The following is a 19,565-nucleotide window of genomic DNA, read 5'->3' on the forward strand; positions in this document are numbered from 1 at the left end:
CACATATAAAAGAGCTGTAAGTAGGATATTTAAAAAAGGGTAGGAACAAATTACATAAAACAGGAACTGTGGTGGGAACAATGCATGCAAAATAATGTTTTGAAGGAGGACTGAGGTTTAAAGGGAAGGTAGGAATTGAATGATCTATGTAATGTTCAAATGCCAATGACGTTATATTACATTACATGTGATATGTAATGTTTGCAACTGAAAACATGTCAATATAGTTTGTTTTCATTTATATAAATGTATGATTGCCTATGTCATAAGGGATAATTCAATACAGATGTTTCTTGTTAAAAAAAAGTGTGGTGATTGACTTCCTGAAAACTAAGGATAAATATTACCATAATGTTCTGGTCCTTAGTGGGCAGACCTTAGCTTCTGAAGTGGTGGAACATGATATCAGTTTAGTTTAATTTCAGTTTTTTAATGTATCATTATTCTCTCCATTCACCACTTATTAATACCCTGGCATCTCTTCAAATCCATCCTAAACATCTTCTTGCTAGACCCATGGCTCTGCAACTGCACTTACCCTCTTATCTAAATTCTCACTGGCTTAACAGCATTTCCTTTCACCTTGCCACTATAGTAATCTACTTATCTGCATACCGTATATTGAATATTTCCTAAAGCCATTATATACTATGATATAACCAATAACACAAACAACAGAATATATACAAAATATTTAATTAAACGATGTAACATTTAATATGTTATTAAATATATCTGTCTGTGACATATTTTCAGGTGGAACAACTTGTGGGGAATTTTTAAAAAATCGACATTTGTTCACTGCATTTAATCTTACTAAACTACAATGGGATGCTCTGAAAAATTTGCAGAAATGCAGTGAGTAACTTTTTAAATCAACAGATAAAGGCAGGAATTTGTTTTCCTGAATATATATCGGTATTACACTACATGTCTTGAACACTTGAATGATATTTCTACATATGAAATTTCTTTTGTGAACAATACTATCTTATTCAAAATGTGTTAAAAAATAGTTGAGAAAGGTGTGCATTTAGGGTATTTTACAGCTAATGAGGTAAAAATAAACTATTTTTACAAAATGGCAGACTGTCATTTGTATTGTTTATCTAAAATCTACAAGAATATTCACAATCCACCTGGATGCCCCTTGGTTTCTGTCAAGGGTTTTTTTATTCCGAATTGTGGGAATAGTTATTATTATCTGACACAAAAATCTACATCTTTGCCTTGTTACATCATGATTCTTTTGATTTTTTTTGATAAGTTAAAGGTTTGTCTTGAACACGTGGCCCGTATTAAGTAACCTTAGATGTTAAAAGTCTGTACACTTCTGCCAGACACTTTAATGGTATTTGGTCCATTATTAAGTTTTTAAAACAGAGCCCTTCTTCTTTCTATATTATTGATTTAGTCAAATTTTTATCTAACAACTTTTTTGCCTTTAATGATCATATATACCATTAAAAATAGGTATGGTCATTTTTGCCTTTAGTTATGGTAACTTAGTCATGGAGGCACTTGAAGAGGATTACATTTATTGTCATGATTTTTACTGAACATACGTGTGCAGGTATTTTCATTATATTGATGATTTGTTGTTTATTTCTTCTGGTGGGTTTCAACATGAGTTCGATTTCACTGATGATTAAATATAAAAAGTTATGGTTTTGAGTTTTTTGGGTCTGTTTTCACAGAGTCTGTGGATTATTTAGGTATAACTCTTTTTTTCTGCACAATAGAAAGACTGATTCTAGAGTATTTAGAAAATCTACTTCTGCTAATGAATATTTACATGCAGATAGCTGTCATCCTCCCCATACCATTAAATGTTTGCCTTATGGGGAACTGCTTAGGGTTAAAAGACTTCGTTCTAGTAGAAAAGTTTCCTCTTAGAAATTAATCGTCTTCTCAACATGTTTGCTGAGAGGGGTTATTCTAGAGTTTCTAGTCGCTCTCAGGATGTAACAATGAACAAGGGAATGTTGTATCAAATTTGCTCAGATGGAATATGTTTATATGAGAAAAAAATATTTATTTATTTTTTTTGTTGCAAAGTAAAATGGTTTATAAATTTTGGACATTTTTATGTTCAAACCCTTTGCTTAAAGGTAGTATCAGTAGGTCTCTTACAAAAAGGGACAACGTTTTGCTGATAGACTGATTTGCAGTTATTTATATATATATATATATATATATATATATATATATATATATATATATATATATATATATATATACATATATATACTGCATATGAATGAATATATCCTCTACCATATAAATGTGGTACCTTTGCATGTGGCCATTGCAGCTGCTGCAATGTGGTACTTAATAATTTTGATTCCATCAATGGTGTTAAGGTTGATATAACAAATTTTTTGTGTGTCATTCCAAGTTTGTAATATATGTTCTCAGGTGTACTTGTGATCTTTTTTGCACTGGAAAAACCAAGAGAAGATTAAAACATAGGATATGTGAGCACCTAAGAGACATTAAAATGAGGAAAAAAGAAAGTCCTGTGGCTGAACATTTTTAATTACATCACACAGGTGACCTATCTTTATTAAAAGTTTCAATTTTACTTCAAGTCAAACATATATTTGTGGGTGGTATAGACTTAAATTAGCTTTTATTACAAAAAGAGAGTGTCTGTATCCTTAAATTTAGGACATTGAAACCTAATAGTCTTAATACAGAAGTGAGTTGGAAGTTTTGGATTAACTAATTTTTTGATTAGTTTAAGTAATTTTTCCTATATATACTGTTGCTTGTGTTATTGGTTTCATTACCCCTGAAGGCTCTTCTGAGGCTCTAGGGATTTTTACACAATAAAGCCGCTGTTATAATTTGTTTTTTCTTTATACGTCTTTTGTTGTGGTTTAATATATACTATCATATATATATATATATATATATATATATATATATATATATATATATATATATATGTGTGTGTGTGTATATATATATATATATATATATATATATATATATATATGTATATATATATATATATATATATATATATATGGATCTACTACTTTTGATCGACGGCACATTTGATCAAAACTCATTTCGTCAACAGCACATTTGATCGAAAACCAGTATTCATGGCAATTAACAGGGATTTGTCCCCCTCCCCAAAGTCGTGCGACCCTGGAGTTGATATATAAAGGTAGGGGGGTGTGTGGGGGGGTGAAGCCCCCCACCTATTTTTGTTTAAAATATATACATTTTCTTTTATTTTCTTCTTTTAAAGGAAATTATGTGGGGGGCTGTGCCCCCCACCCCCCCACCTTTATATATCAACTCCGAGGTCGCACGACTTTGGGGAGGTGGACATATCCCTGTTAATTGCCATGAATACTGTTTTTTTTATCAAATGTGCTGTTGATCAAATGAGTTTGAGTTTCGATCAAATGTGCTGTTGATCAAAAGTAGTAGATCATATATATATATATATATATATATATATATATATATATATATATATACACACACACACCCACACACACACATATATATATACATATACATATATATATATATAAATATATCTATATACACACACACACACACATATATATATATATATGTGTGTGTGTGTGTGTGTGTGTGTGTGTGTGTGTATATATATATATATATATATATATATATATATATATATATATATATATTATGCAATATAAATAAATTCTAGTATTTTGTTAGTTAAAAGTTCTATATTAAAAGACTATAGGCAGATATTTTTGTTCTTGGTTATACCTTGTATTATAGTAATGTTAACTATTACTACTTAAAAATTCTTCACTAAGTCTATGATTGTATTCTGTAACATGTTGTCTAGTCATCATATTCTACTAAGTTTCTTCACTGGAGCTTTTCTTCCCATGCCTTCACTAAAAAGGGGCTTCTGGCCCAACTGGTCTTTCCTGGTGAACACACACAAATAAATAAATATGTATTTTTGCTCCTTCTGCCATACCAACCATTAAGCCTCCTCCCACTTGGACTTGAACCTATTTTTGGGGATACTAGATCCTGTGGGACAAAGGTCATCCAGAGGAGCTATCATCTTGGTAGACATCAGGGAAGTTGCATCCTCACTGGCATGATGGCAACTTAAGGCAGTTTGTATGGCCTAACTCATTTTCCTTCATCCTGACATAGGAGCTAGGACCACTTATTTCCCATGACCCACATGTGCATGCTCCTTCCCACACACAGGCAAGGACCACAATCCCCAGCTTGGATGGCCCATCCATGCCTTGTTCAAGGGTGGCCACCCCATCTCAAGGCATGCCCTCCATCCTCTAGTATGAGGTCTGTCTATCCAGAGCTGTTGGCATGGCCAACTAGTCATCTTCCCTCCCAGGACGGCCATGCCCATTCTACTCTGCTGGCTTCATCAAGTGCCTGAATTGCTAAATAAACTCTGTTCATCTGTACAACACTCAAGGCTTTATCCTTCTATGCCACTGGAGAAGCTATTTGAATTCTGATATAATATGGTATCTCTCCTAATGTTCTGGATTGGTATGCCTCTGTCATTTTGGGGTGGTTGCAGAGGGTCGCATGTCTTATTATGGCATCGTCCTTCTACTCTCTGGACTGCATGATTCCACGGCATTTTATTAGGTCTGTTTTTACTTGTATATATAGGAGATACCATTAAGTGGAAAGGCCTGCTGTTATAAGCCCTGTGCAGATGATCTGTAGTTATACTACTTTATCTCATAGGAGCATAGGGTGACTGCCAGCTCCTCAGCAGCTGACATGAATAGTATCTGTCCATCGGTGAAATGTAATTGTCTGAATCTCAACACTTCTGCAATGTAGACCTCAGCTATTCATGGCACTTAATGAGTGTTTGACCCATATATTATTTATGAGAACAGAGTTGTATCTAAAGTGCACATTCGTGTACTGATTTTTGATGGCAGGCTCCTATTTTAGGACAAGATGCAGTTGTTGCCAAGGCATTTTGAGTAGTATGTATGGAATATTTTCTGAATCATGCCCTGATTTCTTCTGAGAATCTTGTGGTAGTGGTCATGCTTTGGTCTTGCAGTATCCTCTTCCTGACAATGAGCTAAAGCATTTGCAGCTGCCAGCTACAGCAGAATGAGGATGTCATTGTTTAAGTGATATTCTTTGGTTCCATCACATAATTCCATTCCTTATGAGTCTATACTGCATGGCTAGATATTTATTTAAATTTTACAAGGTTCCACTGTCAATTTCTTTATCTCACACACCCACACATACATACACACATATATAGATCTAGATCTAGGTACACACACACACACACACACACACACACACACACACACACACACACACACACACACACACACACACACACACACACACACACACACAATATATATATATATATATATATATATATATATATATATATATATATATATATATATATATACATATACATATATACCCACACATATACAGGCATATACCAACACAAATACAAATTTTGTATATTTAGTAATACATTTTAGCATCTGACCCTTTTCTGTTTTTTTTTTTTTTTGGAAAAACTTGTTTTCATTTTTAAGATATTGCTGATAATTTTCAGCAGTGCATGCTGCTAGCAAGCTGTTACTTTCATTTTCAGAGATCTTATTTCTCTTTTATAAAAAAAGTTAAAAGTTACTTTACTTAATCATTTTTGCATTTCTTTTCATTTTGTTTCTAGCACTGCCAAGTTTTTCTGTTTCCATTGAACCAGAAAATAATTTCATCGGTTATGAAAACTTTGAGAATTTCAAAATAACCATTAAAGCAAGGTAAGAAAATTCCAACATCTACTTGCTTATACATGGCATAATAATAAATATGTGAAGTCAAGTTTAACTGTGATACTTTCACTTTAATATAATGCTTGTACAGTCAATATATATAGTAGAATATGAAACAGAAGTTCATACATGCTACTTACAGTACACTCTCGGTTAACCGGCACCCATGGGGATTGGTAGATGCCGGATAACTGTAGTTTCTGGTTGCTTGAGAGTTACTATTAAAAATAGGCCTGACTTATACGCTTCCCTATACTATTTGTTTGGTTTGACTTATTCTCGGGTTGGGTAGAGAGGGAATTTATTCCTGTCTTCCTTTTTAAAAACTCTAAAACTCTAAAAACGTAAGGTATTTTTCTGCAGGGGGAAAACATGAAGATGGTACTGTATTTCTTCGATATTCTTTACCACTTGCTTGAGAGTGCCAGTAGCTTGAGTTCCAGTTGACTGAGAGTTTACTGTATATGTTTTAGTTATAAAGAAAACATTTGCACTCATTAGCACCAAAACATTAAAATAAGGAATCAGTCTAAGCAGTTGTGAAATACTAAACATAATGCGCTGCATGTAGAGACAAATATTTCAAAGAACCTTGGCAAGCATGACATATAGCAAAAAATGAATACATAAATACATAATCTCTCCAAACATAAATGATTTGGCATTTCTCCTAAAGTAAATATACCCTTGAAATAGGAGCAAGTTGCTATAGGAGAGTTTGTAGATGTATGGGAGGAGGGAGGAAATAGTGGAGAAACAAATTTTCTGTACCATAACCTATTGAAACCTAACCGGGAAAAGCCAAAAGACACAAACCTATTGAAACCTTACATAACATCAGAGTTCCTATATATTGCTGCCTAATTTTGGAGTCAAGTATTACAGTTATGCTCTGATACAAATTTCTCAAACGTATATAAGAACTGTGTTTGGCAACTGATACACATTTAGGCTTAGGTACTGAATTCATTTGTGTCTAATAAACTGCCTGACTTGATTTATATGGCTAGCTAAGAATTTAACATGCACTCATACACAACAGATTAAAAATTAGTTGACTGGGATTGCATGCAATATTTAACACACCGGGCAAACCATACTTTCCAGCATCCATGTGGTTGAAAATGCATGTGCAAATTATGAGAGTTATTACATCTTTACCATGAAATGTAGTAATGAGCAACATGATGCGTCTCCAAAGGATGTTTTTACTGAACGCTACTGTGAAGACCACCATTCCAAATAACAGTACTGAGAAAGACATAATAAAAAGCATTAGATAAGAATGGATTAACTTTTGTTCTTATGAAGAGCGTTACGAAAGCAACAAGATGACTAATTATGAATTACACAGCCAAGACACAGCAACCGTTACAGCCATTAACACTTAAAGAAATATACCTTTATACATTTTGTATTCTCTACATTATTCTTTTTAGGGTTGCAGAGGAGCAGGAGCCTATTCACTTAGTGGGCTTGAGGTACAGAAGCACAACTGGTTGGGATAGCAGTTAACTACAGGACAAGTGCACATATACATAAAAACTCATGCAAGCACACTCACTCACTCACTCACTCACTCACACACACACACACACACACAGGCATATACATACATACATACACATGTACACAAACACACATGTACATATTGCATGTACTCCTGTGGATAACCTCAATTTATACAGTTAAAAAAGAAAAACATAAGATTCTATAGTTAACAACAATTTCACACACAGAGTAACCATAAAACATTTTATACTTAATTTCTACTAAGGGCCACATTTTAATCATAGTTTTGCAATAAAAAAAAAAATTCAGGCACTTAACCGATGTACAGTATAACAGCACTGCCATTTATTCTACTTGGCTAAAAGCATATAAATGTTGCATCAAATATTTTTAGCTATTACCTATAATGCCATAACTTCAGACTTTCTTTGTTAAGGTATTTCATTTATCACCATTTTAAATAGAGAAATATGTTAATGAGTATGTTAATTGGGGTCTACTTCACATAACCGAACGCTCAGATGTTCAAAATTCATATAGCCGAGACCATATGATTGAACATTTGAATGTTTGAAAATGTGAACTAGACTCGTAAAAATAAAAAAAACACACATTAAACTGTGTATAGCAGGGGGGGGCTTTGCCCCCCCCCCACCCCCACCCCCCTACTTAAATATACCAACTCCGTGATCGCACTACAATGAGAACAAGGGAAATCTCCCGGTCCGCGCTGTATGCAATTTCCCATTCAGAATGTCGGTATTTCAAAACTTCTAACATATTGTCTGTGATCATATGGGTTTTGAATTTCGTCATTCTGAAGGGAACCCGTTAATTGTAGCTTCTAGCCATATTGCCCACATGAAAATGATTATCTTCTTGCACATGAAGGCATACAATACAATAAGTAAATCAAATGGCATTCTCTTCCTTAGAATACATTTAGTGTGTGTCTAGTGCCAAAATTCTGCATATTTTTATAATGTTACAAAATTACAGCTATACCATTTCCAAGTACCTTTTATGAAGTTGTGTAGTTATCCTATTTGCTACTAAGTTGTTATGCATTACAGATGTTTTCCATTTACTACCCTCTTTCTGAAAAACCTAGGACCCTTTGAAAGTAATTTCTTCTCAGTAAGGAAATCTTCCAAATTCTGATTACTTTTTAAATAATAATAGTCTATAATGTGTGCCATAACATATGATGTCTTTCCTTAGATCACTGTTGCTGTGTTCCAATATCATTGGGTTATCTCGGTGAGGTAACCTGATGTTTGGCCGGTGTACCAAAGCCATAAACCTTCCATATGCTTGTATGCCTGGTGTATGAGCTAAGCCCATGAGGGTAGGGAGTACATAAGTGAATGCAGGAACATAAGGTCCTCAGATTGTCTTGCTGCCAGTCCAAAGGCAGGATCTTCTCTCCAGTTGGTCAGCTTTCTGCATTGTAGTTGGCTGCTACAATTGCCCACACTTATTCAGATAGGTGCTCTATTTGGGTAACTTTCTTTTCTTTTTCTTTCACTTTCACTGTAAGATTTGTTAATGACAGCTAAGAGAGGGAAGTGTGACTGAGGTAGGCAGATACCTTATAAGGACCTCCATTCCAAATGCTTATTTTGTCTAGGGGTGGAACATGGTTACAGGAATTGTTATATTTGTCAGTTGTTTGTTCCTAAAACCTGACTTATCGACTTTCTTTGTTAAATACATACTTTGAAAGCTGAAGACTATAGTGCCTCGCTCAAACCAATATGGTGGTACTCTTGGCCTAGGACATCCTGCTCACACCAAAAAAAAAAAGTACAAAAAGTCTGCTCAGAATGGTTTACATGTACCTGTTGAGATGCTGCAGGAATCCACTGTACACCTGACTCCTTTTCAGGTACCCACAACTGCAACCCTGACAGAGGCTGGTATACTCTTGTACGTCTGAAGAAACTATTCATTCTAAAATGGTTGAGAAGGGGGACCCAACGGTGATCATTTCAGAGGGACAGGAGGGCATTTCTTAAATCCTTGTGTGGGAAGAGATGCATGGAACATTTGAAGTCTGCCAGGATTGTGATTTTGCTAGGCTTCATTAGAGCAAACATCACTTCTAAGAAAAAGAAACAGAAAACTAAAGATTTGTCTCCTACTCAGATGTCTCAAGAAAAGGAATGAGTGGAATTTTCTCAGGGCCAATAAAAGACAGTCTTGCCTCTGAAATCACCTTCATTCCTTTCAACTCCTTCACTACCTCTCCCCTGTCTGAAGAGAGAGCATGAATCATCAACTGAGAAGGAATCTGATTCTGATGAAGATTCCTTAGCATGTTTATCACAGATTCATTCTCCGGGTCATCTTGCCTTTGCTGAGCAGGACTCTTTGTCCCCTGACTCCCTCACTGAAGAAATCCACTTTGGGGAAGCTATAACTAAAATGATGCAGCACTTTGATTGGGAATCCAAGCAGGTATTTGAGGTACAAAAAAGATACTATAACTTGTTGAAGGCAATGACTCCTATGCCTTCAACTGTACCCCATCTTGGAGACCTTCTTGGATTATTTTGCACCCACTTGTATATCTTGTGATTCCCAGCCAACAGCAGCCAGCCAGGAAGCCTGATGGGCTTTATAATGTTCATGAGAACCTAAGTCCTACCAGCTGTGTAGTCTAGCCCTTCTGGCATGGGATCAGCTATAAAGGCACATCTGTCTGTTCAGGTGGTTTCCATCCAATCAAAGGACAACATATGTTAAATAGAGAGATCTTCCTATACAAAGTCCACATATGAGATATTCCTCAAACAGATCTGTTGTCCTTAACTCAGAACAGACAGCTTAAGCTGTTTTGCTCCAAGACTCCTTATCCCCAGGCCTAGATGATGGACATCGTGTTTTCTAGCTGGAAGGGAGGTACCTCTCTTTCTTTTCCCCTCTCCCTCTAATCCTAAAGTTTTTATAGAAGATCCAATGGGACAGACCAAAAATCTATCTGGTAACTCCTTTATGGCCCAAATAGCCCTGGTTCCCCCTTCTTCTTCAGCTAGCCAGGGACTGTCACCTCACGTTACCCTACAAAGTAGACTTGCTCACACAGAAGGGCTTTCTGCTTCATCCCAACAAGTGCTCAACCTGACAATGTGAATTATAGAAATTTCTGAGGATGGAATTCAGGCACTCTAGGAGGCAAAAAATCCTACCACTAGAAACTGTTACAACTCCAAACTGAAACGATTTTTTATCTGTCTAGCTGTTGTTAATTTGTCTCTAATACAAATAATGAGAAGGCTTTGGGTTTTATTTAGATGCTTTAATACACAGAAGCACATCAGGATGGATAGCAGCATATCTAAATATGAATGAACTAGTTAACAAACAGAGCTTACTTACATACATGTTCACATCTCAACAGCTAACTACAAAATGGCACTCTATCCCTGCATGTGCTCAGTAATCAATACACTTAGTACATGCCACAGGAGGTTTCTTAAACAGATGTACACACTGATCTACATCCTCCTTCTTAAAGAAAAGATTGCCCTTTATCAGAATAAGATTGCAGTTAGGCATGCATCAATATAGACAATCAGAAAAGAAAACAGAATGCTCAAATGATTCATACTTTCATGTCCAAGTCACTGTATATCTAGAACATGGTCTTGACACTCGACCAGATCTTGTGATATAACCAACAGGCTGGACTTAGCATCAGGGACAGGTTTCAGTGAACAGATCCTCTCAGGATTCATCACAGGAATGGAAATAGCTTCTGGAACTTCTGGAAATTGAAACACAGGGCAACTCACTCTGAGATAAATAGTATTTTTCAAAGGCTATATGCTGTGGTACAGGTTTGGACACTGGTGTCAAATGCTTCCGATTCTGCCTGAATTCTGTTCCTTGTGATTCCCCAATGTACAATCTTGGCTCTGGACAGATATTCTTCATGACTCCAATCCGCTCATAACCTTTGGACGTTTGCATCCTTGCCACTTCTCCCTCTCATAATGGATAGAGTGGTTTGCTGATCCTACTGCAGTAGGTCTTCTGGGTTAAATGCTTCTTCAACAGATTGGTTTTCATTGACCTGTTGTTCTTGACACATGGAATCAGCAATTGACTGCTAACTGGTAATGTCATTCTGGCTTGTCTTGACAGAAGTCTCTGAGCAGGTGAACCAAGATGATTATCATGAGGAATGTTTCTGAGATTAAAGAGGTTTAGGAAAACATCACTATTATCTCGTTTTGATTTTTCTAGTAACTGCTTTGCACTTTGAACTGTACATTCTGCCAAACTGTTTGACTGAGGATACTCTGGGCTACTCATGACATGAGTAAAGTCCCACTCTTCAGCAAATCTTTTGAACTGTTGGCTTGTAAACTCTGTGCCGTTGTAAGAAATAATTTTGTGCAGAGATCCATGAACTGCAAAATGCTGCTTCATGTAAGTAATGACAGTAGTAGATGCTAGATTGGGAGGTAGGTCAGTCTCAAACCAATTGGAATAAGAGTCTAACTCCAAATAATGTTGACCATTCCACTCGAAAATGTCGGTGGCTACTGTCGACCAAGGTAGTTCAGAAATCTGGTTCAGGTGAAGTGGTTATTTCTGTTGATGTGGCTTAGTACTGTTACACACAGAACAAGATGAAAGTAATCTCTCAATATCTTGTGACATAGAAGGCCAAAATACTAGTCCTCTAGCTCTTCTTTTGGTAGAGTCTGTTCCTGAGTGACCTCAGTGTAAGATAGTGATGTACTCTTGTTGCAAAGACTTTGGAACAATTACCTTAGGACCTTTCATGACAATACCATTGTCAGACAAACTCTCATCTCTGTATGGAAAATAAGGTTGCACTTTTTGAGGTAAACTATATTGCTTTGATGGGCCATCCTACTTTGAGAAGGTAATTGAGCTTCTGTAAAACTGGATCTGCAGCTGTGTGATCTCTCAGCTCATCAAGACATGTAGAAGCAAAACTTCTCACTTCCATGACTTCAAAATTAAATTGCTCATTGTCATGCTGTTCAGTGGTACTTCTGGGTGATCTGGATAACGTATTAGCAAGATAAAGAAGTTTGTCTTACTTGTAGACAAGATTGAAATGATACTTTTGCAATCTCAGCATAATATGTTGCAATCCGGCTGGAGTTGTTTGCATAGGCTTTCTCAGGATAGTGACTAAAGGCTGATGATCTCTTTCGATCTGAATAGGTTTACCATACACATAATCATGGAACTTGAAACATGCAAACACAATTGCCAAAAGCTCTTTCTCTATCTGAGTATACTGCATTTCAGCTTGGCTTAGAATTCAGGATGTGTAAGCAACAGGTTGACCCTCTTGTAGAATGACTGCACCAAGACCAAATTTTGAAGCATCACCTGAAAGAGTAACTGGCTTGTGGCTGTCATAGTATCTGAGAGTAGGTGGACTGCCAGTTCTCTGTTTCAGGACATCAAATGCTCTCTGATGCTGTTCTAACCAAGACCAAGACACATCTTTACATGTTAGTCCTCTGAGTGGTGTGGATATTTGACTCAAGTCTGGAATGAACTTGCCTAGGCAGTTAACCATGCCAAGAAAATGTTGCAGGGCTTGAACATTGTCTGGAGCTGGCATCTTGACAGTGGCTGTTTGCTTAGAATGGTCTCTTCATAAGCTTGAAATGGTAAATAAATTATCAACATAAGTGACTTCTCATAGCCTAAATTTGCATGTCTGTGGATTGAGCTTAAGAGTCATTTGACGTGTCCTTTCCAGAACTTTTCTGAGGTTTCTGTCATGCCCTGCTTCACCATTACCTCCTACTAGTATTTCATCTACTCTAATAGCACAAGGATACCCAGAAAAAAATTGCTCTATTGCATGTTGAAACATGACTTCACATGCTGAATTTATCCCAAATGGCATTCTCGGAAATCTGTACCTGTTATATGGAGTAATGAAAGTAGTGAGCAATGAGGATTTCTTATCAAGCACAATTTGCCAAAATTAACTCTTTGCATCTAAGACAGAAAAAACAGGCATTTGTCAGCAAAGCTGCAACTTCTTCAACTGTGAGCATTGGATTATGAGGTCTTTTTAATGTCTTGTTCAAATCTCATGGGTCAGTACATATTCTGATGTCATCTGAGCTTTTCTTATGAGCTACCACTACAGAAGATACTCACTCATTCTGTTCACTAACTAGACAAATTACACCTTGTTGCACTATTTTGCCTAGTTAAGGTTTGACTCTAGTCTGCATAGCTATTGGAACTTTCCTGGCTGGCCTGATAACTGGACTGATCTCTGGGTCTAACCTTATGAAGTATGCAACTGGAAGTTGGCCTAGTTTTTCTTGGAAAACATCAGTATTGGTAGAAAAAATGTGTTGGGCAAAATTAGAGTAGTGGTCTTTTAAACTACCATGGCGAACTCCCTTGTTAAATGAAAGCAGTCCCATTTTCAAAGAGTCTATGAGGCCTAATAATGATTGGACATGCCTTTTGACCACATAAAATAATAAGTTGTAACGTCTCCCAGCACAGTAACATGAAAGCATTACTGAGCATTCAGCCTGAATTTCCTCACCACCATATGCAACAAGCTTCACATACTTTGTCAAATCAAGCCTTTCACCAGCACATACTCAGGCAAATGTTTCTGCAGACATAACATCGCACTTTGAGCCAGTATCAACTTTGAGCTCTACAGGTTTCCCATTTATTAGAACAGTTCAAAATAGTTCATTTTTTGCCCTTATATCAACTGCATTGACCGTTTCATGAAACACTGACATACCATCAACATAAAGAGCAGCCTACAATCCTACTCCACAGCTTTCTAATGGATCAGTTTGTTTCTTAAAATGTTCCCTTGTGATAAAAAGAGTGCGGGTCTTTTGATTTACAAAATCTTTTAAAATTATTCCATTTATTACATTTGTGGCATTGTTGACCAAAAGCTAAACATTTTTCCCTTTTTCATTCATGATTGCCACCACAATTGTGACAGTTGACAATGAAACCTGGGTGGGGCCCATGCTTTGAGATTGCTGACTCATTCTTGTGCTTCGCTGAGACTGTGAGGCTTCTGGAATATGCTGGAAAGTTCTGGGTTTTACCAGTAGGTGCTGCATGGGTTACAGCTGTCATGTGCTTGGGTTTGTTTCTTTTAGCCACATGCTGCATACTATCAACATGAGTTTTATCACTGTGCCTTCTAGAGCTGCTCTCATTTGTAAGCATATATGTGAGTTTTCTGTAAGCCCATATATCTGACAAATGTCAATGGCCTTATTCAAAGTTAAATCACTGTCAGGAAGCAAAATCTTTCTCACAGCATCATATTTCATACCACACACAAGTCTGTCTTTTATCAACTCTCTTAAGTCACCAAATCTGCACATTTTAGCTTTATTTCTTAGGTTAGTTATATATGCTGCAAAAGTTTCACCAGGCTTTTGATCCCTTGTGTAAAATAAGTGCTTTTCCATTGTAATGTTGGCCTGGGGCTTACACATTTCTCTAAATTTACATTTTAAGCACCCAAGGGTCCTCCCTTAACTCAGCCTGTACAACAATATGATGGTTTTCCCCCTCTACAGCATAGATAGCAGGTGCATACACAAATTAACGTTCCCTTTCTATGAGTTCTGATCCAGGTAAATTAAGTAGAATAAATGCCTTTGTAAGGTCTTCTTTATCAGAAAATGCAGCCTGTATGAAAATGTCATACTCTTGCGCGAACACTCTCCAGTTCTCAGCAATATTAATGTCAAACACATGTGCACTGGGTTTTCAAAATCTGTCTGCCATGCCCACCAAGTATAGACAAACACACTGAAAATATGGCCCTTGTAATTATGTGCTAACAAACTGCTTCGCTGCAGCTTGCAGTACGCATAAATGCACAATAAATTCTTCAAAGCACTGTACTTCATGAAATATGCTCTAAAATGGCTGTATTTTGTAAAATAACTTTAATGCAATACTGCACAAACATGCAAGCACTTCATACACTTCTGATAACTCGGACAGCCTCAGTAAATATATACATTTGGACTTTATTTTAAATATTTTCCATAGTAATTTGAATAATTCTAGCAATATTGGACATTTTGACTTATTTTAATATCATTTAGATCATTCTGTATACTTAATTTCATATTTTATGAGTAAGAAATAGTTTGATCAAGTTTTAACACTAGAAATTAGTTTCTGACCTGTTTTGCGAATTATACATACTGCAAGAGATGGTCCACTCCTGTATGTACTTCCAAATGTAGCTGAATGCCTTTCAAAGTCAAAGGAGAGAAACTGGAGTTCTTTCTGGCCAGTAGATATGCTGTTTCTGACACCATCTCCTGGATTCACTAATATGCCGTGCAGAATTAGCTTAGTCCTGCACGGAAGCACCTGTGTAGGAGGAGGACGGCAGCGCATCATGCATATTAATGAAGGCATGCTGCCCGACCTCCTAGACTTACACGGAGCGTGTACGAATGCAGGGGGCGGGTCTGAGAGCAGAGCTCTCAAAATAAACATGCCCCTGCAATGTAGAACAGCAGAAAGTGGAAATAAATGAGTGAGACCTCTCATAGTTGCCTGCATATCCCCACCAACAGCCCCCCATGTGTAGAACAGCAACAGTACATATAAATAAACTGAAGAAACCCCTTTATTTAGTTTAAAATCCGAGTACAGCTAACCATAGGTGTGCGGGTGTGTCCATCGCTTAGCTACGGCTAAAGCAGCTTAAAAGGCTGAAGAGGATAGCAAGGATGATATATGCAAATGAAGCAGCACTGCAATAGTGCAGTGGGCAGAGCATCCGCCTAACGAGCAGGCATTCCTGGTTCGAGTCCCACTGCAGCACATACCATTTTCCATGTGAAATCTGTACATGAACATTATTTTGCTGTATAACCTACTAAATAACATTTAAATGTGAACTGGAGTACTGCATTAAATGCACATGTGAAGTGTCAGTGTCATAATGAATAAGGCACTAGTAAGCAGGTTTAAGCACAAATAAGCAGTAGTAAGCATATATAAGCACTAGTAAGTGTGTTTATGTGCGTTTGCACAGGGTTAAGCATTGCCTACAAAGATTAAGCAAAGAAGAAGCTAACTGTATATAAGAAGCTGTAACCGGAGGTTAGCATTGCTTAGCTCCGTGCAAACCTGTGCACATCCGCTTAGAACTGCTTTAAAGTGCCTTAATCACTCTGTACTCAGTGGTCAGTGTTCTGTCCAGCAACAAAATAAACAACCTCTGCAGAGCTCAAACCCAGGACCCTGTACACTACAGTCACAGTAGTTAACCACTAAGCCATCATAGCAATACATGAGTGAGGTTTCAACAAACAAATCCTCACCATAGGAAAATCAAACTGAACATATGAAAGGAATCTGTGTACAGTGTGCTGTTGTATAACCTGCTACATAACATAAATATGTGAATTGGAGTACTGCAGGAAGGCCAGATGTGAGGTGTTATAGTAATAGTGTGGAAGTCCCCAGGACCCCATACAGTGTATGTACACATGAATCATGGATACCAGACACATATATGACATGTAACAAATAATACAGCAATGACAAAAGGAAAATATAATGCAAATGAAATATTAAGCAATGCTAAGCATTGCTCAGCTTAGTTAGGATAAGCAATGTGTAGGCCGGCTAACTCAATCTGCCCAATGGTATGCCCCTTTAAGCAATGCCAACCTTAGGTAAGCAGGTGTGCCCATAGCACAGCCTTTTCAAAACCATCCAATCATGGAAAAATGTGGGAAATCAGGCATATTTATATCCCACAGGTGGGAATACATCCCATAACTGGTTGCAGCTTCCTACTGTAGTCAGAATGACTGGAGTTGGGGCAGGCACTCTATTTAGAGCTCAGCACTCGGGCATTAATGAGTTGAAATACATGGTGTGGCTCCTGGTCAAACACCATGAGCAGAGACTCCTGCAGGGCCATTACCAGGGCTTCCAGTATAAAGTGGAGGCCTGGGACAGTCTCGCCCATGACCTCACTAGTGCCACAGGTATCCCCCGGATTGGTGAGCAGGTCAGGCATCATCATCATGCTGACCTGAAGCAGCGTAGGGGGGAGCTACTGGAACAGTGGATCCAGGAGTCCAGGCAGATGGCTGATGCCCCAGTATTGAGTAAGTACCCATTTTGTTAAGTATATAATAATTGCCTAGCTTGTGTATACTATGGATAGGTATGGATAAATGTCACTGTATTTCTCTGACAGCTGCAGATGAGCGGGTTGTGAACCAGCAAGCCCATGCCGCTAGGCTGCAAAGGCTGCGTCTTGAGGCAGGTTAGGAATAATCTTGCATGAACTGTCATATCCTGTGAATAAAGGTATAACCCCTGGAGTGTGCGTGTATACTCTGATTTAATATGTTGTAGTGTTGCATGCTATAAATAGTACTGTTGTATTAAGCAGTGTTACCCACACTGTGCTATGCAGATAAAATGTGTAGGAAGAGGTTAGTCATATTGTACAACTGAGGGAGACTTAGAGAGAAAACACTGGAAAGCTTTACACCAGTTCCCTGATAGCACAGTGCACTGTGATGTTAACTGTAATATTTTTACCACACACAGCAGAGGTTTGAATCCTGGGAGTGGTAGTAAGTTGTATGTATAATCATACCCCACAGCTTTACAGAATTTGTGAGAATGTCCAGATAGAATGCTGTATGCATAATTAGACCCAACAACTGTACAGATTCTGCTAGAATGTTCAGATAGTAAGCTGTAAGCATAATCATAACCATCAACTGTACAGACTGCATCAGAATGTTCAGATAGTAAGCTGTATGCATATTCATACCCCTCAACTGTTCCGATCTGCCCAGCATGTGCAAATAATTGGCCCAAATCTACTGCTTGGTACCCTGTTCCCTGAGAAATCAGTGTGATGATCCAAGAAATGTAGGCAGCCTGTGATGACATATAACCAATAGTCAAACCTGTACATAGTCAGAGAATGTATATGAAAACAAACCTGTCATTGTAGCATCACACCCAAGGTGTATGACAGCAATTTGCATAATATGTCAAATTAACACCTGCATCTTGTCAAGCCACAGCCAGAGTGAGGGCAATAACGGATTGAGGGGTATGTGTATAACATCAATATGGAATCTGGGAGTATGTGTAGAAATTGTCAGGTACTGTTAACAAAGATCTTCTCAACAGCTATAACAGGTAATAGGTGTAGACTATACATTAGACACAGTCCATGTATATACTAATCTACAAGCATACCATTGTACAAAGTAAGGCCAATGGGTAGTGTAATAATACATGTAAGGGACAGATCATTGCAGTGACTAAGAAAGTTGTGAAAACTACAGGGATATATCAGTTGTTAATTGAACTCTGTCTCTTGCCTCCATCATATGTGCAACATTAACCCAATTATACACCTCAGTGGCTATGTTTACTCCCAAACATATTTTGGGACATATGTCCTATTGGTTCATAAATATCCACATTTGGTTCTATGCATGTGCTATGTTAAAATACATTATTGGTGGCTTGTTGCTAGCATTGAAACCTGCATGCTATTGTAATGGCCACTGTTGTTCCATATATGCATGTGTTCTGCTCGCTATGCAACTGGTTTAAATTTGGTGTCTTGGGTTAATGGGTATACCTATGCATGCTGTTACAACTAATCTTGAATGCTGTTGACTATTATGAACCCATATCTGTCCTTAAATTGCAACACCACAGCTCGTATGGGAAGGCCGGTCCCAGCGGACCCTCCTGTCCCACCTCAGCTGGCTATGACACCGGGCACCAAGGCATCTGGGGCCCAGCCTGGATCTCCTCCTCCTCCACAAGCCCTGCACCTCCTTTGGGTGGAACTGCTGCAGGGGATGGGGCACGGCCCCCCCAGGAGCGGGGGTAGAGAGGAACCTGTCACCCATCGTCAGGTCCAGGCCATGGAGTGTAGGGAGATCGATAGGGCATTTTGAGACCAGCTACACCAGCTTGAGGGCCGAGTGGCACAAATAGAGGGTGAGCCTGCCCCTCCTACCCAGCCCCCAGCATGGCCACCTTTGGGGCCGTGAAGGTGCAGTGGTGACTGGCCATGAGTGGGGACCTCAGTCCTACTGTTTCCATTTGGGGGCTCATGGGCTTGCGACTTCCAAACACCCCTTCCAGTCCAAGGTGTTTACCCCCACATGTGTCATATACCATCCCTCTATG

The 19,565-nt window shown here is 37.9% G+C and overlaps 1 protein-coding gene across 1 annotated transcript in view; it reads left to right on the forward strand.

Moving 5' to 3' along the window:
* The window catches only part of C5 (complement C5), a 1,726,304-nt gene that overhangs the window by 223,100 nt on the left and 1,483,639 nt on the right, over positions 1-19,565 (forward strand). Inside the window, exon 7 of the mRNA XM_044057986.1 lies at positions 5,726-5,816. Within this exon, the coding sequence (XP_043913921.1) occupies positions 5,726-5,816 (91 nt within the window). The remainder of the gene's footprint in view (positions 1-5,725; positions 5,817-19,565) is intronic.

This window comes from Protopterus annectens, chromosome 16.part0, assembly GCF_019279795.1.
Source record: "Protopterus annectens isolate FY-2018-M chromosome 16.part0, PAN1.0, whole genome shotgun sequence".
In the NCBI taxonomy this organism is placed as follows: domain Eukaryota; kingdom Metazoa; phylum Chordata; order Ceratodontiformes; family Protopteridae; genus Protopterus; species Protopterus annectens.